General features: G+C 35.5%; 2 protein-coding genes across 10 annotated transcripts in view; one reads left to right on the plus strand and one right to left on the minus strand.

The window, feature by feature from the left end:
- The window catches only part of cnnm1 (cyclin and CBS domain divalent metal cation transport mediator 1), a 42,103-nt gene that overhangs the window by 1,783 nt on the left and 19,290 nt on the right, over window positions 1-21,030 (minus strand). For 2 of the 5 annotated variants that reach the window (XM_073919647.1, XM_021480604.3), the window contains exons 5-8: window positions 20,561-20,660; window positions 17,615-17,760; window positions 16,594-16,834; window positions 11,714-11,818 (exon numbers count right to left, since the gene is read on the minus strand). In XM_073919647.1, coding sequence (XP_073775748.1) covers window positions 11,714-11,818; window positions 16,594-16,834; window positions 17,615-17,760; window positions 20,561-20,660 — 592 coding nt within the window. 5 annotated transcript variants of the gene reach the window in all.
- The window catches only part of hpse2 (heparanase 2), a 200,682-nt gene continuing 191,539 nt past the window's right edge, over window positions 11,888-21,030 (plus strand). For 4 of the 5 annotated variants that reach the window (XM_073920267.1, XM_073920271.1, XM_073920274.1 and 1 more), the window contains exon 1: window positions 11,888-12,160. The gene's annotated coding sequence lies outside the window, so the exon portion shown is untranslated. The remainder of the gene's footprint in view (window positions 12,161-21,030) is intronic. The other variant, XM_073920268.1, reaches the window with a different exon arrangement.

Here is a 21,030-nt window from a genome sequence, read left to right on the forward strand (position 1 = left end):
GAATCACAATACGTGAAACCGATATATTTTTCCAAGGTTATCATATAGAATTTTATACTGGCCCATGCCTACTCACATGTCCTAAGGAGTAAATTAACCTAAAATGTTAATTTTGAACAAACTATCCTCCAAAAAAACAAAAAACAGAACAGAAATAATGTTTCCCACTCCACGTTTGAGTCAAATCTTTCTTTATTGGGAGGCTAGTGGTACTTTTCATTCTAAAATACCACATCAAGACCTAATAGAGCATTTGATATTCTCTTTATATCCTAATATAATCAGAGCATGTACTTTTATGTAAATAATCCATACACAATTCGTCAGGTGTTTTCAAATAGAAGTCTTTGTAAACTCTGTAGAAACATACATCTATCCTTCAGCCAACCCGCTGAACAGAAAGCAAGAGCTGGAGAGGATTTTCTGCACATCTTTAATACCCGCAGTTTAAGGCTTAAATACGTAGCTCACCGAATGTGTTGTTTGAGTGGATTTTGTGCATGTGAATCACTGTCTGTTTGCTAGGAGGGTCAAATACAGACGTCAGCATGCATCACTCGGATTGCCCTGCAATGCAGCACTGTGACGTAAAAAAAAAAATGCTGCTTCTCTTTCTGTCTTTTTTCTCTCTCAATCTCTCAGCATGTGCTCTCCGTTCAGTGGGTTTAGCTCACAGTATTGCACAACACAAAGTGTCCGTGTGGCCTGAAAGCAAGCAGGCACATTCAGTTCACTCCAAATCATCATCAAGATGCAAAGCAAGTTTATAAAAGGGGCTATCTTGGTTATTGCTACTATAAATCTCAATGTCATGGTGGGAGGAAAATAAACAGACATCCAGTGGTTTCCAGCCTGAGTCTTTGTGCTTTGTGTCGACTCCCTGGCGGTGTCATAGGTCACTGTTAGCATACAGGCTAAAAGAGTCTCGCTTGTTGCACAACAGTCCGTATAAATCACCAGTGCATGCATGCAGGATAGAGGTATTAACTCGACATACTCGGTAAAAAACAGCCTTACATGCAAAACACACCCAAGCCTCCTATGTATAATCCCATGGCATAATGTAATCATGTGACCTGTTGGCAGGGATGAGCTGATTGGTTATAGTTTCTCATGCTGGGAAGGTCATGGCAGTGAACCTGTAATGGCAGCCTAGAGAGTCTTCTGTTATGTAAGTGATTGTACACTAGTATTCAAAAGTTTAATGTTCAGAAATGATGCATTGTTTAATAAAAATGCAGCAACGTCATTCATTTTTGTATTTTTAATATACTTTAAGGTGATGACTGCTTGTTTTTGATGTACTCTACCTGACAAAAGTCTTGTCACATATCCAAGTTTTAGAAACAAAAAGTAAACTGGAGTTCTAGTTGATCATTTGGTATCAGAAGTGGCTTATATGAAAGGTAAAGGCCTCTAGATTACGCTTATTTTACCAATATAGAATATGATCATGCCTTGAATTTTAATTATTTATTAGGACAGTAAGTCAGACTTTGCTTAGACAAATGTCTTGTAGAAAGAATTAATATTGTGTAAGACTCCCATGAGCTTGGAGGACTGCATCCATACATCTCTGCAATGACTCAAATCCCTTATTAAGAAAGTCATCTGGAATGGCAAAGAAAGTGTTCTTGCAGGACTCCCAGAGTTCATCAAGATTCTCTGGATTCATCTTCAATGCCTCCTTCATCTTACCCCAGACATGCTCAATAATCTTCAAGTCTGGTGACTGGGCTGGCCAATCCTGGAGCACATTGACTTTCTTTGCTTTCAGGAACTTTGATGTGGAGGCTGAAGTATGAGAAGCAGCGCTATCCTGCTGAAGAATTAGCCCTCTAATGTGGTTTGTAAGGTAACGGGCAGCACAAGTGTCTTGATTCCTCAGGCTGTTGATGTTGCCATCCACTCTGCAGATCTCTCGCACATCCCCATACTGAATGTAACTCCAAACCATGATTTTTCCTTCACCAAACTTGACTGATTTCAGTGAGAATCTTGGGTCCATGTGGGTTCCAATAGGTCTTCTGGAGTATTTGTGATGATTGGGATGCAGTTCAACTGATGTTTCAACTTGAAGTCAAGTAATTATTTGTTGCTCTTACAACTGCGATCTACGGCAAGACTTTTGTAATGTAGTGTATATAACATAAAAAGAGCAGTGTTAATTTGAAATTGAAATGTCTATGCCATTACTTTTAATTGATTTATTATATCCTTATTGAATAAATGTATTAATTTCTTTATGAAATCTTACCAATCTTAAACTTTTGAAAGGTAGTGTAAACATGCCAAAAAAGGCTCTAATTTACAGGAAGTATGAAAAGATGAAATTCACATATATAGCAGCATTCCCATGAAGTGAAATGTGAATGAGTTTTTAAGTAACTTGCAGCAAATTACTAAGTATTCTATATTTTTTCAGTTTCATAAGGGCTTTAAACAAAATAATAGGCTTCTTGCGTGTTTTGGATATTGCTTATGGTTTATATATATTTATATTTCTGAGGTGACATTTTAATATCAATGCTTCAAGTTTGTTCAAGTTATGGCTTGCGCATATCCTAACTACATTTCATACAGTAAACACAATGCTGTTCTAATAATTATAATACTGCTGTTTGAGAAAACGCATGCTGATATAATAAATGCTATTCATTTTAGACAAATAAATCTATTCTCAGATACATGTGCTTGGACTTCCAGCACTCTGGCTATTTTTTAAAAATAGATCAAATAATACAAGTCACATCACTTTGTACCCTGTGCTCTCAGCCAAACGGAAGGGCTTAAATAAAAGCAAAACGATAAGAAATCAACATAAAATATATGCATTCTGTTGAAAACAGAAGTTAGAGAAGGAAAAAAATCTGACAGCGCTTACCTAATATAGGTATTTTTTTTCTGTCAGCACATTAGCTATTCAACAGAATATGAAGTAAATGGGTCTGATCTGTCTCAAAGTGCTTTGATATCCATAAATTAATCTTGATTGATTTCCAGGCACAGCCTGACATATTCCTCTCCATTAATATGATATAAAATCACACAGTAAACACGTTGTTAGATATATAATTGTACTGAAAGATGCGCATTTTCTGATCTGTCCTCTCATCGGTCAGACTGTTGGCTTCAGGTTTCCGGGCTTGTGCTTGCTGGCTTTGCCCGGGTCAGAGATCAGAATGTCTTTACCACAGTGACTGTTGATGACATCATCACAAACCGCCATCAATTATGAAAACGTGCGTCCTGCTGCATGTTTGGTGTATTCCTGTTGGCTTCATCAATGCTGAAGGCAAGGTTTAATGATGCTACATCTGTTGGTCTGTGTGTACAATGGGTTGTGCTTTCTCTCACTCGATATCCAGAGGAAGGCTGGAGGAGATTTCACATTTTGTGGGAGAAGCGGGAGCGAGAGAAGCAAACCCATTCGCCGAATGCTAGGTCTTCACCTGTGACGGTTCAGGATTGTCTTCCAAAGGTTTGTCTCCATCTCGAGACTTCTTTCTCTTTTTGTTGCCTGGAGAATAGAAAGTGAAAAGTAAAACGTCTGTAGTGAATTGATCTACAGATATGTGAGATCTGTCAATTGATGATTCGTTATGTTAGTATTATTAGACTGATTGTGACTGTTTTTAAGCAAATAGAAGAGATCCTGAGAGGGTTTTGTACCATTTAGAACTGAATCAAGTGTTAAATAAAGGGTTGGAAAACGCAGGAAACAATCAAGATCTGCTTGTTAAGTGTGACGTCACGCGAAGCGGCTTCCGGGTCCAAGCGCTCTATTCAACTGAATGGGGAGACTCATGAAATGGTAATAATAAACGTTTACAAAGCGAATAAATACTTTCGAAAATCACGATCACAACAGGGTTCAACGCTAAGGATTTTTTTCTACTGGGCCAATTGGGCCAGTGGTTGAGATTTTTACTTGCCCTGCCAAAGTTTTCACTGGCCCCACCAAAAAAAAAAAAAAGTTAATAACTATTTTTTAGCCACATATTTTAAATAATGTGGCAAAATAATGTCCGTGAATCTAGAATTTAAACATTTAAAATGATAATAAATGTATAATGAGCAAAATTCTAGATTTTATGCAAACGAAAGAGCAGTATGGAAAATGTGCTGGTGTTTTATTGCAATTCTAAATTATTATTATGATTATTATTATTATTATTATTATTATTTTTTATTCTAAATTATTTTTTTAAAAATGGCTTGTCAAACTGACGACAATTCTTTTTTGTTTTTATTATTTCTTAAATTTGTACCCATGTAATTGTCTGCTTCCAAGACTTTAAATACAGACATTTTCTTTGAGCCTCATAGTTTGATGTTGCTGCCATGTTGCCATCTTTTGGCTGTACTGGTTGTTACCAGGTTATGGAAAAAAATAACGTGCTCATTGTTACTGGTGGATAGGGGCCAGTGACAATCCTATCTACTGTCCCGAGCGTCTTTCACGCTGGCCCTGGGCCACTGGACAGTCCTTATTGTTGAGCCCTGCACAATATATATGTCCATGCCTAATATCCGATGGCCAGAAAGTGATTAATTTTTTTAAATAAATTGTTAAGTTTTTGGTATTTGTTATGCAGCTAGCCCAGAGATTGTTGTGTACACTATGATTTTATATAAAATTAACTTTAAAGTGTGATAGGAATAAAACGTGATCATAAACGAATGATTTCTCCACTCAAATGAATGGCAGCTTGGACCCGGAAACAGTATTCTATACGTCACCACTTAACAAGCTGACTAGGGCTGCATGATATTGAAAAAGATCTGACATTGCAATGCAGTGTGTATTAATACAGTTTCACCAGATGGCTTGAGTAGCTCTATTTGGGGAAAAAATATTAATTTATCATTTATTTAGATGGATTGGAGTGATTTTATAAGGGTGTGAATTGTGTATAAAAAATAAACAAATTGGAAGCAGGAATAAATGCAAAAAAACAAAAGGAAAACAACAAAGGAAAAAGGAAAATAGTGCTGTATGGTTCTCAAACAGTGTTCATTTAAGAATGAAATGTAAAATAAAACTCTAGTCTTCATTGTGTGATTTCAGAAAAAAATATTCCTCGTTAAAGTTACAAATGTGCTACGTTATTGTGTCTGAATGCATTACACTCCCTTAAAATGTCTTTAAAACACTTACAAATAATAAAGTTTCACCCTGTTATGGTTATACATTGCAATGACTCATGTATTCCCATTCAATTGTTGATCAACTACAATCCAACTCAACATTGTGGGGCAGCACGGTTGCGCAGTGGGTAGCACAATCAAACCAAGAAGGTCACTTGTTCGAGCCTCGGCTGGGTCAGTTGGCGTTTCAGTGTGGAGTTTGCATGTTCTCCCCATGTTTGCATGGTTATTTTTTCCGGGTGCTCTGGTTTCCCCCACAAGTCCAAACACATCGGCTATAGGTGAAATGGGTTAGCTAAAATGTCCGTAGTGTATGAGTGTGAATGGAGGTTTCACAGTGATGTGTTACAGCTGGAAGGGCATCTGCTGTGTAAAACATATGCTGGATAAATTGGCGGTTCATTCCACTGTGGGGAGCCCAGATTAATAAAGGGACTAAGCTGAAAAGAAAATGAATGAGTGAATAAACGTGGTATATCTTGAGTTGTGACTATTGCGGACACCCACATTGCGATATCAGTGCTGAAACAATCTTGATTAGGGCTATAGTGTGCAGCCCTAAGCAAGATGCTGAAACTGAAGTATAAATAAAATTCAATTAAGTTAGCATATAACAAGTATTGTGCGGTTTGTTGATACTTTGGAGGTTGGCAAGAGGATCTGCTGAAGTTTAAAGGTGCTGTGAAGTGTTTTAAAATGTGCGTTTTTTTTTCAGTGTTTGACAATATCAACCAAAACACAAAGGGTGGGTGGGTCTTAGTGTAGCACCTCCCCTTTAAAAAAACATTTTTTTATCAGTCTAGTTTTTCTAATAGCTGTGCCAGTGAGAGGGATTGAGCTCAAGCACATCAAACGTGAAGAATCTTGAAAGGGGCGGGGCATGCCAGATACTAGAGAGCGTTTGATTGGTCAAGATTTGATTAGAAACTGAAATACAAGGTGACGTGAATAAAACCATTGATCCATTTAGATGGAAGTAATAAACTGCAAGCTTTACTTGTTTATATCAGTTTCATATCTTCTAAGCATGAATTTTGTCACTGTTTTGGAGCACATTAGCTTATAGATATTTTAAAAATGAACAATACTGATACTAACATCTGAAACATTTTATTTTAATTTCATGGGACCTTTAAGGAGGATGAGGATGGTCTGCACTGCAAAAAGTGATTAGTTGAGTTTAAAAAAGTGAGCAAACCAGTTGCCTTAAATTACTCAGTACATTACCTATGTGCATAATTCTAAATTAATTACAGTAAGTCAGCTTAACAGTTCTAAGTTACAATGGTTTCACTCACTTTAAAAGTAAAGCATTTAGCAGGCAACTTTAGCAAAAGTAGGTCAAACCTTATACTAGCAATGTGTACCTAATAAAGTGTCCAGTGAGTGTCTGCCAAATACATGAAGTAAATCTATGGTCTATTCTGACCCAGAAATATGTCTTGAGTAAATCCCATTGTTGTGAGTGACTTGTCTTTTCTATTAGATGTGTGGGCTGCAGTTGCTAGGAAACAGACGGAGTTTGAGAAAAGCAGGTGTGTGTGTGTGTGTGTGTGTGTGTGTGTGTGTATTTGTGTAGCTGTAAACCCAGGTGTCGTGTTGTTACTGGGCACATTCACACATTTAGAAAGGTTTCGCAGAATCGCAGCAGGACAGGGATAGTTGTGTGTGTGTGTGTGTGTGTGTGTGTGTGTGTGTGATTCAGTCAGGTAATTAACAGCTGATACACACTCAGTTTCCGCAGCAGTTTTTTCCCGAGGTTGTCATCCGAACCTCCCAGAGAGTGAGAACTGATAAGCTGGGATGTAGACAGATCTGTCTCCACTGATCCAGCAGAAGCATCTGGAATACAGTTGAAGGCAAAATCATTAGCGCTTCTGTGAAATAAGTTCTTTACAAATATTTCCCAAGTGCTGTTTAACAGAGTACGAACATTTTCAGTGTTTCCTCATGTTTTTCTTTTTTTGGCTGAAATCAAAGCCAATTAAATCAATGTTTTTAGTTTTATTTTAAGGTCAATGTTATTAGCCCCCTTAAGATTTTTTTTGGCTACATAATACTACTGTTGTCCAATGAGGGCGACACGGTGGCACAGTAGGTAGTGCTGTCGCTTCACAGCAAGAAGGTCGCTGGTTAGAACATCGGCTGGGTCAGTTGGCGTTTCTGTGTGGAGTTTGCATGTTCTCCCTGCATTTGCGTGTGTTTCCTCCGGGTGCTCTGGTTTCCCCCACAAGTCCAAAGACATGCGGTACAGGTGAATTGGGTTGGCTAAAATTGTCCGTAGTGTATGTGTGTGAATGGGAGTTTCCCAGTGATGAGATGCAGCTGGAAGGGCATCTGCCGCATAAAACATGTGCTTGATAAGTTGGCAGTTCATTCCGCTGTGGTGACCCCAGATTAATAAAGGGACTAAGCCTAAAAGAAAATAAATGAATGTTGTCCAGTGACTTGCCTTATTAACTGAACTTTCTTAGGAACCCAAATAAATTAAGCATTTAGCTTGTGCATTAAGCCGAATACTAGTGTCTTGCAAAAATTAACTTGTACAATATTATGTGCTGTCATCATGACAAAGACAAAAGAAATTAGTCATTAGAAGCAAGTTATTATTAAAACTATTATGTTAAGAAATAAATCTTCTGTCTGATAAAGAACACTTGGGAAATATTGGGGAATTTCACCATATGGCGAATCATTTTGTCTTCAACTGTAAATCGAACACACTGAATGATCAGATGACAAACTGAGCTGGAACGTTGATTTGCTTCTTTCTCTTTTCTATCCTTTTATCTACTCTTCTCATCTCATCTTTTTTCTGTGCTCTTTTTCTCATCTCATCTTTTTTCTGTGCTCTTTTTCTCATCTCATCTTTTTTTCTCTTTTTATCTTCTCTCCTTTCCTCTTCTCTTCTTTTATCATCTCTCCTTTTATCTCTTCTCTTTTTTCTCATCTCATCTTTTATCTTGTCTTTTATCTTCTATTCTCGTCTCATCTCCTCTTTTTTATCATCTCATCTAGTCTTTTCTCGCTTCATCTTTTCTATTCTTCTTTCTTCTATTATCTCTTTTATCTCCTCTTCTTTAGTCTCATCTCTTTTCTTTTATCTTCTAGTCTTGTCATCTTTTCACTTCGCTTATCTTCAATTCTCATCTCATCTCTTTTTTCTCTTCTCTTCCTATCTTTTCTATTCTATTTTTTGCTATCATCTCTCTTTTTATCTTCTCTTCTTTCCTCATCTCATCTCTTCTTTTTTCTTCTTTTATCTTCTCTCCTTATCTCTTCTCGTTCCATCTCTTTTCTTCTTTTATCATCTCTTCTCATTTTGTCTCATCTTGTCTTTTCTTCTTGTCTCACCTTTTATCTCCTCTTCTTTTCTCATCTCATCTAATCTCATCTCTTGTCTTGTCTTGTCTTCTCTTCTCATCTCTTCTATTTTCTCATCTATTTTTATCTTCTCTTCTTTCATTTCATCTTTTCTTCTTTTATGTTCCCTCCTTTTCTTTTCTCTTCTCTTCTTTTTCTTTTCTCTTTCCTTCTCATTTTTTTCTCTTCTCTTTTTATATCATCTTTCCTTTTAGCTCCTCTTCTTTTTTCGTCTTATCTTTTCTCTTCTTTTTTTCTTTTATTTCCTCCTCTCATCTCTTCTTTTCTCTTCTCTTTTTTCTATTCTCTTTTTATCTTCTCATCTCTTCTCTTTTTTATCTTCACTCATTTTATCTTGACTTCTCCTTTCATTTCATCATCTCTTCTCTTCTCCCCTCTCCTCTTCTCCTCCTCTCCTCTCCTCTCCTCATCTCCTCTCCTTTCCTCTTCTCTTCTCTTCTCTTCTCCCCTCTCCTCTTTCACTTCTCTTCTCCTCTCCTCGTCTCGTCTCCTCTCCTTTCCTCTCCTCCTCTCCTCTCCTCTCCTCTTCTCTTCTATTTGTCTCTTCTCTTCTCCTCTCTCCTCTTCTCTTCTCCTCCTCTCCTCGTCTCCTCTCCTTTCCTCTCCTCCTCTCCTCTTCTTCTCTTCTCTTCTCTTCTCTTCTCTTCTCTTCTCTTCTCTTCTTCTCTTCTCTCCTCCCCTCTCCTCTTTCACTTTTCTTCTCCTCTCCTCGTCTCCTCTCCTTTCCTCTCCTCCTCTCTTCTTCTCTTCTCTTTTCCCCTCTCCTCTTTCACTTCTCGTCTCTTCTCCTCTCCTCTCCTCGTCTCCTCTCCTTTCCTCTCCTCCTCTCCTCTCCTCTCCTCTTCTTCTCTTCTCTTCTCCTCTCCTCGTCTCCTCTCCTCTCCTCCTCTCCTCTCCTCTTCTCTTCTCTTCTCTTCTCTTCTCTTCTCTTCTCTTCTCTCCTCTTTCACTTCTCTTCTCCTCCTCTCCTCGTCTCCTCTCCTCTTCTCTTCTCTTCTCTTTTCTTCTCTTCTCTCCTCTCCTCTCCTCTCCTCTCCTCTTCCCTTCTCTCCTCTCCTCGTCTCCTCTCCTTTCCTCTCCTCCTCTCCTTTCCGCTCCTCTTCTCCTTGTCTCTTCTCTTCTCTTCTCTTCTCTTCTCTTCTCTTCTCTCCTCTTTCACTTCTCTTCTCCTCCTCTCCTCGTCTCGTCTCCTCTCCTCTTCTCTTCTCTTCTCCTCTTCTCTTCTCTTCTCTTCTCTTCTCTTCTCTTCTCTTCTCTTCTCTTCTCTTCTCTTCTCTTCTCTCCTCTCCTCTCCTCTCCTCCTCTCCTCTCCTCTCCTCTCCTCTCCTCTCCTCTCCTCTTCTCTTCTCTTCTCTCCTCTCCTCTCCTCTCCTCTCCTCTCCTCTCCTCTCCTCTTCTCTTCTCTTCTCTTCTCTTCTCTTCTCTTCTCTGTCCATCCAAACTGATTCATGATTATTGATTGAGTAATTCCTGTTAACCTCCAGTCATAACAGAGCGAGCAGGAATGGACAGTACTAGTGTTTTGTCAGCATTCTTCTGCAGGTCATATAAACAGAGACTCGAGCTCATGCATTTGCTCTCCCTGCAGTGTGTCAAACGTGCTGTCAAACAGACACTCCAGTGTTTGAAAGTGTGACTGCATTCACTCAGAGATCAGACCACCACACGTCTGAAAGACACCGTTCACCCACAAATCAACATATACTGCCATTGTTTACATACTGTAGCTAAAGTCATTTTAAAACCTGTATGCGGTTAGTTCCGATGTAAAGCCTTCAGTAAGCCATGGAACATGCATTTAATGTTATCAAAACACTGTCAAAATAAATTAACCAGTTTTTCAAATGAAGTTTTCTTTTCGCTATAACCTGACTTTAAAGTGTCTAATTTAACTTTGAAAATTCAAGGCAACAACAAAGACATTTTTATTACCTCATTCTTCTTCATTACAACTTGCAAAATTTTGATGTTTGAGAAAAAATATGTTGTGTTTTTTTTTTTTTTTTGTAGGTTTGAATATGTAGTTTTTATTGAGTTGATTTCATTTTTTATTTGGTTATAATATATATTTTTACATTTAGCTTCAGTTATTTATTTTATAGTACATTTTAGTTTTTTTAATTATTGTAACATTGAGAAACTAATGTAGTTTTATTAGTAGTTTGAGTGTGCTTATAATTTTTTATATTTTTGTTTTTATTTAAATGTTTTCATATAATTTTTAAGACTAATGCTATAACCTAACAGTTGTTTTAACATTTAAAGTTATAGTATATAACTTTAATAGTAGTATTTTTTTATAGTTATTTTTGCAGTTTTAGTATGTACTAGATATGGGGCTGGGCAAAAACATATCACGATTAAACGCTTTAAAAAAATAGTTTGTTTTGACATATTATATATGTGTGCACTGTGTATAATTATGTTAATAAAAATGTATACATGCATACATATAGGCCTAATAGAGAAAATGTTTATTTATATTTTGAAAAAATATATAGATATATTGATACAAATTATATATAAATTTAAATATTTATGCAAAAAAAATATATAGTTTGGTTTTCATGTGTTTCTATTGCATAATTATATATAAATTATTATCACACATTTTTTATGTCAAAACAAACTTTTATTTTGGATGTGAATAATCAGTATTAATCTTTGGCCAGCACTAATATTCATTCATTCATTCATTCAAATATCCATACAGACTTATGCACACAAATACTCTACGGTCAATTTAGTCTATTCAATTCACCTATAGCGCAGGTCTTTGATCTGTGGGGGAAACCGGAGCACCTGGAGGAAATCTATGCCAACACGGGGAGAACTTGCAAACTCCACACAGAAATGCCACTTGAACCAGCGACCTTCTCGCTGTGCTAACCACTGAGCCACCGTGTTACCCTATCAGGGCTAATATATTTTTATATTTATTTAAATTTTTTTTACTAATTAATTAATTATTTTCGTTTTTTTTTAAAATAAAATATTTATGTAAAACTGCAAAAAGTGCAGTTTGTATGATTTATGTTCACCTTATTCCCACTTTCTGTTTAGTTTTCAAAATTTTACCATCTTTTATAATAATCTTTGAACTTTGGATAAGGTATTTGCGGCATATTTGTGCATAAGATTACATTTTTGTTTTCCTTCATTCCTTCAGTTTACCCACCGGTTCCTTCTTTTCTCTCCACTGGACTGTCTCTTATGTATGGGATGTCGTCCATTCGCAGAAACACAGAGTCACTGGGGCTCTTCTGTCCATCTGACTTACTTCCTGCAGGGGGAGTCAGAGAGGCACAGTCACTTAATCACGCAATAAATGAACAAGACAGCAATTTGCAGCAAAGAGTGTTTGGTTTAAAAACTGAGCTACTTCAAACTTTTTAGCTACCACAACTTTGGCTTTCTGAACTACATTTCTTAATACAACAGGAACTAATTTTTTAACTAACCTGGATTGACAACATTAACAGTTTGTACTGAGGATGAAAGTCAGCTGTGGAGGATTTCTCATCAGTATCTGCATGATGAAGATGAAATTTATCTAGGTTTTTTTCGATTGTGACCTGTATCCATTGAGGGTAAGGATTCTTACCAAAAGGCCACAACATGTCTGGTAGGCTGCCTATTATTTTCATATTTTGTGTTTTTGGGCTGATTATTGATGGAAGAATGTGTTTATACTTTAGAAAGAGGAGACATTTTAATTTAAAAAAGCAGCTAAAATATTGGCTTTTCATTACTATTTATATTCAGTCTTTGAATCCAGAGAGAAACTCTAGTTAATTTTAAATGCATATGCAATTTTAATTGGTTTAGTTTCTTTAGCTGGATGGGTCAAACATGATTTTTTTTTTTAAACTCATTTTTAAACTTGCCTTACACAATGTATAATTAGTATATATTAACTATTTTAACACTGAATGATGTTTTAGTGTCCTTTGTAAATGATAGAAAAAATATAGTGAAACAAGAAAATGGCTTTACAATGAAACTAAGTCTTATTGATGTTGTATATCAACAATTGAACTGGGTGATTTGGCTTCAAATCAAAACGTTGATTATTTGAGATTTTAATTAAACATTTTAACTCAATAACGATTAATGAATGATTTTTTTTTTGCCCTCAAAGTTCACTGACAGTACAGTAAATATGCTCACATATGAATGAAGTGCATTACTTGATTTTAAAATAATTAAAGGAAACACACACTGTTTACTATCTAAGATTATTCACTGAACATTAACATTGAACAAATGAAATTAAAACACACATTGCCTAAAACTAACTTTTCTTATTAAAAAAAAAAGTGTAAAAAAATAACTTGCACTTTTGGAAACAAAATTTATTATTTTCAATGTTTTTCCTTTTTAAAGTAGAAAATAAGCTGTATCTCTTCTAAATTAAATAACTCTTGCATATCCTGTAAACAATATTTTACACAGTGAATTTCTGTAAACATTGAATCTTCTGTAAACAAATATTTTAATGTAAATAATTATTTTAATGTAATGGAAAATATGCCGTCTCGAGGCATCTCTGGCACAACTTCCTATCATCATCAATGTAGTGCAAAGTAAGGCTCAAGAATGGGTCCATCGTCCCACTTGATCAGAGATCAAATTGGCTGCAAAGTGGCCGCAGAAGTATAAATCAGCCATAACAAAGTTATGTAATAATATAACTGTTTTAAGTAATGAGTGAAGCAACGCACTACTTTGAAAAACTTAAGGAATAATATTTGAGATACTTTTTTGAAAATGTAATGCGAGTTACTTTTTAGTTTAATTATTTAGCTTTAAAAAAAATGCTGAATTGAAATTTAAATAGTTATGCTCATGTGCTCATTATTTTGAACGCATCGAAGAAAATGAAAGGGGATTTTCTCAATGGACAGTGATTTTACTTAAGACAAATAGTACAAAAGTAGCAAACACATCTCTTTAAACTTTCAATAATCTATATACGGCATGTATAGCTCTGCACTCTCAGAAATAAAGGTACAAAAGCTGTCACTGGGGTTGTACCTTTACAAAAGGTACACTTTTCTACCATAGGTGGACATTAGTACCTTAAGGGTTTACTTTTGTACTTTTAAAGGTACTGTGAAGTACACATTTGTACTTTTAAGGTACTAATATGCACCTTTTAAGGACCTGTTAGGAACAGAAATGTAACTTTTTTGAAAAGGTACCACCCCAGTGACAGATGCTGTACCTTGGTTTCTGAGAGTGTGAGGTCAGGAAGATCCCAGATAACATTATCCTAAAATTTTTTGATGTGTTTTTTAAAGGTAAATTAAGGTGTAGGTTATACAGTGTGTTGTTAATTGCAGAACTCCTCTATTTTAAAAAAGAAAGGAAAAAATTGTTCTGGAAGAGATCAAACCTCCCCCAGGTAATAAAAAGTTATGTAACACATTACTCACTGCAAAAAGTAACTAAGTAATGCAACTAGTTACTTTTTTGTGGAGTAATTCAATATTGTGTTGCATAACTTTCAAAGTAACTTTCCCCAACACTGGCTATCAGTACTAACATACACAATTAAATATTTACACTAGCATTTGATAATGCAAATATGATCTTGTTTAACAATGTGATTTGATTGAACTGCGTTTGATTCATGTGTACACTCCAGGACAGACCTTGTTTATTGGTGGAAGCTGAATTTCATCACCTCTGTATTTTGACATTTATAAGTAATTTCTAGTTTAGGAATTTGAGTAAAGCTTTTCACACAACGTCTGATTAGTTTTACTGAGAGGATTAGAGTTCGGCCATCTGTCTTGTCTTGCATTTGGAAGCTGTGAGAAACATCTTAATTCCATCACATGCACCAACAACATGCGTTATCTGCATCCTCAAAGATTAACACATGCAGCTCTCATTGATATCATATGGGTACATTTGGGAACCTCTCTGTATAAAGCAAAACTTTTAGTGTTCTTCAATAGTGGCGCGAGACCATGGTTATGCAATACTTGCTGCAAACTTAAAAAAAGACCAGAGCCCTTGTAGATGAGCTTAAATGATCTGTCATAGAAAAGTAGCTTCAGAGTAAAAACAGTTGGAGGGATATTTATCCCCAAAAAAATATTCAAATGGTCATCATTTACTCACGCTCCACTTGCTCAAAACCTATTTGAGTATCTTTCTTCTGCTGACCACAATAGAAGATATTTTGAAGAATTCCTTGTGCTGGCTCCCATTGACGTCCAAAGTATTTGTTTTCTACTATGGAAGTAGATGCGGAGCAAACACCCCGCATTCTTCAAAATATCTTCTTTTGTGTTTAACATAAGAAAGAAACTAATTAAGGTTTAAAACTATTTTAATTTATGGGTGAACTATCCTTTTAAATTATGTTTGTTTAGATCTTTTTATTGCCATTTTACTCAATAAAACTACAATTTCAAAAAGATTTTAAAATATATTTTAAATATATATTATAATATATTATGCACATTCTCAATCTGTTTTACATCATATCATGATATATACATACATAAGCAAATACAAGTGGATAAAAGTTCCCTTATATGTTTACTCATCTATTGTCCGTATATACAGTTGATGTCAGAATTATTAGCCCCCCCGTGTTTATTTTTTTCCCCCCAATTTCTGTTTAACAGAGAGAAGATTTTTTTTCAGCACATTTCTAAACATAATAGTTTTGATAACTCATTTCTAATAACTGATTTGTTTTATCTTTGCCATGATGACAGTAAATAATATTTGACTAGATATTTTTAAGCCAATTCTATAAAGCTTAGTGACATTTAAAGGCTTATCTAGGTTAATTAGGGTAACTAGGCAGGTTATGGTAATTAGGCAAGTTATTGTATAACGATGATTTGTTCTGTAGACTATCGAAAAAACATTTTCTTTAAGGGGCTAATAATTTTGACCTTAAAATGGTTTTCAAAAAATGTATACCTGCTCTTATTCTTGTTGAAATAAAATTCAATTCAATTCAATTCAATTCAGCTTTATTTGTATAGCGCTTTTACAATGTAGATTGTGTCAAAGCAGCTTCACATAAATGGTCATAGTAACTGGAACAGTGTGGTTCAGTAACTGGAACAGTGTGGTTCAGGTTTTAGTGTTTAAGTTCAGTTCAGTTCAGTTTAGTTCAGTTCAGTGTGATTTAATCATTACTGAGAGTTCAAACACTGAAGAGCAAATTCATCGATGCGTAGCTCTACCAGTCCTGAACCATGCGAGGCAGTGGCGACAGCGGAGAGGGAAAAAAAAACTTCACCTGATGGGAGTGAAGAAAAAAAACCTTGAGAGAACCAGACTCAGTTGGGCACGACCATTTTAATAAAACAAATAAGACTTTCTCCAGAAGAAAAAATATTATCAGACATACTGTGAAAATGTCCTTGCTCTGTTAAACATAATTTGGGAAATATTTTAAAAAGAAAAATTCAAAGGGGGGCTAATAATTCTGACTTCCACTGTATATATATATATATATACAGTTTTTAAATTTTTAAAAGCCATTTTAAGGTCAAAATTATTATCCCCTTTAAGCTATATATTGTTTTCGATAGATAGAAGTTATACAATGACATTTATACAATGACTTGCCTAATTACCCTAACCTGCCTATAATTAACTTAGTTAAGCCTTTGAATGTCACTAAGTTGTATAAAAGTGTCTTGAAAAATATCTAGTAAAATATTATTTATTGTCATCATGGTAAAGATAAAATAAACATGCACAATGAATCGCAACAGGGTTAAAAAATATATAAAATAATATAAATACACATTTAAAGAAAATGGAGTGAAGAAAAAATGTGAGAAACAAATGAACAACATAATATACTATAAACAACAATATTAAATCCATTTGCTCTATATATGTCAGCACTGGGTGCCAAATAAGACTTTGACTTTTTGATTGCAACCTTTGGTGGAGTACCGAATCTTCTCTACTGTAAGATGCTATCTAAGATCCCTAATCCAATGATTGGATCACTTTACATTCTGCAGCAGTATTTATTTTTAAGGTTTATACTGAGAGTGAGAATGTACTCACGGACGATGCAGTTCCTCTCGTTGAGCGTGCTGGTGCTGTCTGGTTGTCTGTAGAGGTGAATGTGTTGGTGGAAGCGGGTCAGACAGGGCCGTGGTTCGGTCAGAGGGAGGGCGATGCTGTTGGAGCGAGTCTCCGGGATTGTCATTCTTTCTCCGGCTGCGTGACTGTCTGCGTCTGGGGTCTGTGGAGAGCTGTCCATGCGCGTCGCTGTCAGTGCGTTCTGATAATGATTACGAGTGATCTGGAAAAAGTATTGAGGAACATACACTAAATAAAGAAAACACGTTTAAAAGGTACATTGTTGGGGTTTTTAGGTACTCATATGTACCTTATTAGAATTATTTTTTTCTTTAAGGAATAGAAATAGATTAATTATTATAGGTTACTTTAATAAATCAATAAAAAATAAAGATCTTTGATTGAACTATCCATTTTTATATTGTTCCTTTTGATTCAGTTTAATAAATCCTTACTGAAAAAGTATTAATTTATTAGGTTTAGGTTAGTTATTTTAATATAAAGGTGCAAGTATACATAATGTACATATATAAATTTGACTAGCCTAAGGAAAATGTCCTTTTTCGTTTTCATGCATGAGGGAGAAATTCACAAATAAACCATTTTTATAATTTTCATACTCGCATATAGTATAATTTAAAATAATATAATATAATATAATATAGTATAATATAATATAATATAGTATAATATAATAAAATATAATATAATATAGTATAATATAATATAGTATAATATAATAAAATATAATATAATATAGTATAATATAATATAGTATAGTATAATATAATAAAATATAATGTAATATTGTATAATATAATAAAATATAATATAATATAATATAGTAGAGTATAATAAAATAAAATATAATATAATATAGTATAATATAATATAGTATAGTATAATATAATAAAATATAATATAAAATATTATAGTATAATATAATTATAATATAATATAATATAATAATACATTTTAATATTTTTTGCATTATATAATTTACCTTAATGATCTGTAGGTCTGTGAGCTGGCGAACTGAATAGTCTGGTAAATACGGTCCTCCGCTGATGCTCAGCTGACCCAAACTACCTCCATGAATGGTGGTATCTGAATGGTTGAGACCGCTGCTCCGGGATGGGGATCTGTGGACTAAATAGATAAATTAATTAATTAAACAGGACATGTTCTATAGTACATTAAACATTAAGGGTACTTTAAAGAATACCTATTATGCCCCGTTTTACAAGATGTAAAATAAGTCTCTTATGTCCCCGGAGTGTGTATGTAAAGTTTCAGCTAAAATACCCCATGAATATATTTTTAATAACTCTTTGAAACTGCCCCTTTTAAGTTTTGATGCAAAGTGTGCCAATTTGGTGACTGTCGCTTTAAATTCAAATAAGATTGTGCTCCCAGCCTTATTTTTTAAAAAGGGGCGAAGCTAAAAATACCTGTCCCTTGGCATAGCAGCAGATTCAAATCAGCTGCTTCTCACTCAGGGCTGTTATTCTGCTAATGAGGGAGAGATTGTCACTTATAGGCGGGGCTTTCCCCTTCTGATGACATGTAAGAGGGAGAATGTCAATCAAAATGTTTCTGTATACTGTTTTTATCAGGTGCACTTATAAAAAAAAGTACTGCTTTTATTTAAAATTGTATTAGACATTTGATCTAATAAATAAAACTTGTCCCAAGTACTGATTAAAAATAGCACTTAAAGGTTCAAGATACCCTAAACTACTTTTTATTTTTATTTTACAGATGTGTATTTGAGCATTAGTAAAGACACCGTTAGCACCTGTTTGCTTTAATTGTGTGGAAAACTGGAAAAATTTAAGCAATTGTCAGCTAATTTCTTCTTCTGGGTTTAAATTTTTTTTAGGGTGAGATCAAAATTGATGCCGTGGCATTAATCTGCTAGTGGAGTGATGAGGTGTTGGTTTCTCATTATTATTCATAGCGGAGTTTTCTTATCCTATGAGAAGACCTTGCTCCTTAATTATTCATGAGAGTACATGCTTTCCGAAAGCAAGGCAGACCTGCCAAACTGTGACCCAATGACTGGGTGAAACCGCGTTCTTTGATCCACAGGGTTTGTTGCATGTTTTTCCCCATGATTCTGTCAGGGCCGATACAGCAAAGCTGTTGGTTTGCAGCAAGTATTTTTTTTGGGGAGAGCTGTACAAGAAGTAGAGAATAGCTGACTTTGACTTTTATCAGTGGATTTTATTACCATTGAGACACATCATCTATATCAGTGCTGCATGTGTTCGCCTGTTTAAAATCCTCCAGATTACCGGCAGGGTTAATAGTTGAAATAGACAGGGCAAGAGCCCTGCTGCATCTCTATCCACTGTGTCTGCATTCAGAGCCGGGCATTGACGAGGAGAGAAGTCCTCCTCATTTATAGTGTTCATATAAACACAATTATCTTTATGATGATACAACAAATTGTGGTTGTGTATATGAAATAACTATTAACAAATGTAGCAGGGCATTAAATTACTGTTTATTTCTTTGCATTTTAACTTTGAAAACTATAAAATCATTGGTGTCCACATGGTTTGTGTGTCATTTTGTGAGCCAATTGACAGTTGGTCCTCCCCTCTTTTACCCCTGCTCTGCCGGCCACGCCAACTTCTCCCTCTGCTCCAAAGAGCATAGAATCACCAAGACGCGACACTCTAGTGCAATTTAGGAAACAGCCACTAGATGGCGTCAGCCATTTTGGATTGAAAACTTCAATAGACAGCAGCATACTATAAGTCTGTCAAATCAACTATTAAAAGCGCTGATGATTGTGATAGTAAGTGTTGTATTGTGTCTTTCAGGTTGTATCTCAGCTTTAATGTGCTTTTTAAGTAAATAAATAAAAAAACAAATCAGCTGCTTGCCATCGTGACAGCAATGAGATCCAATGGACAGCCGACTGCTTTCACTACAAAATGGCGGAATCTGGGGCTGTTGCTGGCCGCTGCTGGTGCAATGGAACGTTCTATTGAGTGTCGCCTCTTGGTCATTCTGAACTCTTCGTCTGCTCGCAGAGGTCCATGCCCATTACAAAGCATTTTTTAAAGGAATTGTGAGGTAGACTTGAACTGAAAGAGTGGGTTTCATGGCCCTTTAAGCTGGATAATTAAATTTAATTGATTTAATTTAATTTTTTTTACTTCTATTTTAGGTTTATTTTTTAAACAACGGCTAAAATTTTGTGTTGTGACCACTTTTAGTAATTTATTCGCCTCTTTATCAAATCACTTAATGTATTCCTCATTTTTAAGTCACTTCAGATAAAAGCATCTGCTAATGAATAAATTTAAATGTAATAAAAGTCTAAAAAGACCTGAAGTTTTGAAAAAGTAGAAAAGCCTTTTAGTGACAGTGATTTTAAAAGCGAAAAGCACACAGAGTGTCTTTGCATGCTCATTTGAGATGCTCATGTATCTGTCAGGTCTCATTAGCTCATTATCCTGGTTGAATTGTGTTGGTTTGTGGAGCTGAATCAACAGTGTAGCTTTACTTTCTGTGTATAAATATATTTATATCAAAATATTTATAGAGAGTGATGGTGTATAGTAAAGATATGACACTTCTTCATTAATCCCTTCAACAAGGACTTAAGTCTCTATCCTTAAAGTTATTTCTGCTATTTTGGTGCTGCTGGGCTTATGAGATTTTCATCCTTATATAATAATAGCGTGTCATTTTGGCTGAGTGGGCAGACGAGTGTGTCTGTAATTACCCGACTCGACTCTCTTAAGATTTGCATGTCGATTTTTCAGTCTTCGTTATCTCAGGAGAGCTGCTGCTGGAGGATCCGTTTTTAATTGCTCATTAATGCTTTTACTGCAGGAAAGCCTCGTTTGAGATATTCTGGGAGCTCAGGTTGATTTTAATTCACAAGGCTCTGTTTAGCTGCAGTGATCAGTTCTGACAGTAATAAACTAACCTGTGGGTAGGATGGTCATGACAGCAGGTAAACCATAGTATGTGAACGGGCCATTTTCAAACTTTAAGCCTTCTTTACCAATCTCGACCTCAACCCGACCCTGTGGAGAGAGAGAGTGAGAGAGAGAGATTACAGCATACAATTGATGCTAACGTTTGTTGATGCACATTGATGTTGGATTGAGAAAGCCAATGTGACTCAAAGGCAAGTAACAGCGGTTGCTAGGTGTGTAACATGATCGCCTCACAGCAAGAAGGTCACTGGTTTGAGCCCTGGCTGGGTCAGTTGGCATTTCTGAGAAGAGTTTGCATGTTCTCCCCATGTTCGCAATAGTTTTCCTCCGGGTGCTCCGGTTTCCCCCACAGTCCAAAGACATGCGGTGCAGGTGAATTGTAAAATCTAAAATCTTGGCCATAGTGGATGAGTGTGAATGTGAGAGTGTATGGGTGTTTCCCAGTGTTGGGTTGCGA

The sequence above is a fragment of the Danio rerio genome, chromosome 13 (genome assembly GCF_049306965.1).
Source record: "Danio rerio strain Tuebingen ecotype United States chromosome 13, GRCz12tu, whole genome shotgun sequence".
NCBI classification, from domain to species: Eukaryota; Metazoa; Chordata; class Actinopteri; order Cypriniformes; family Danionidae; genus Danio; species Danio rerio.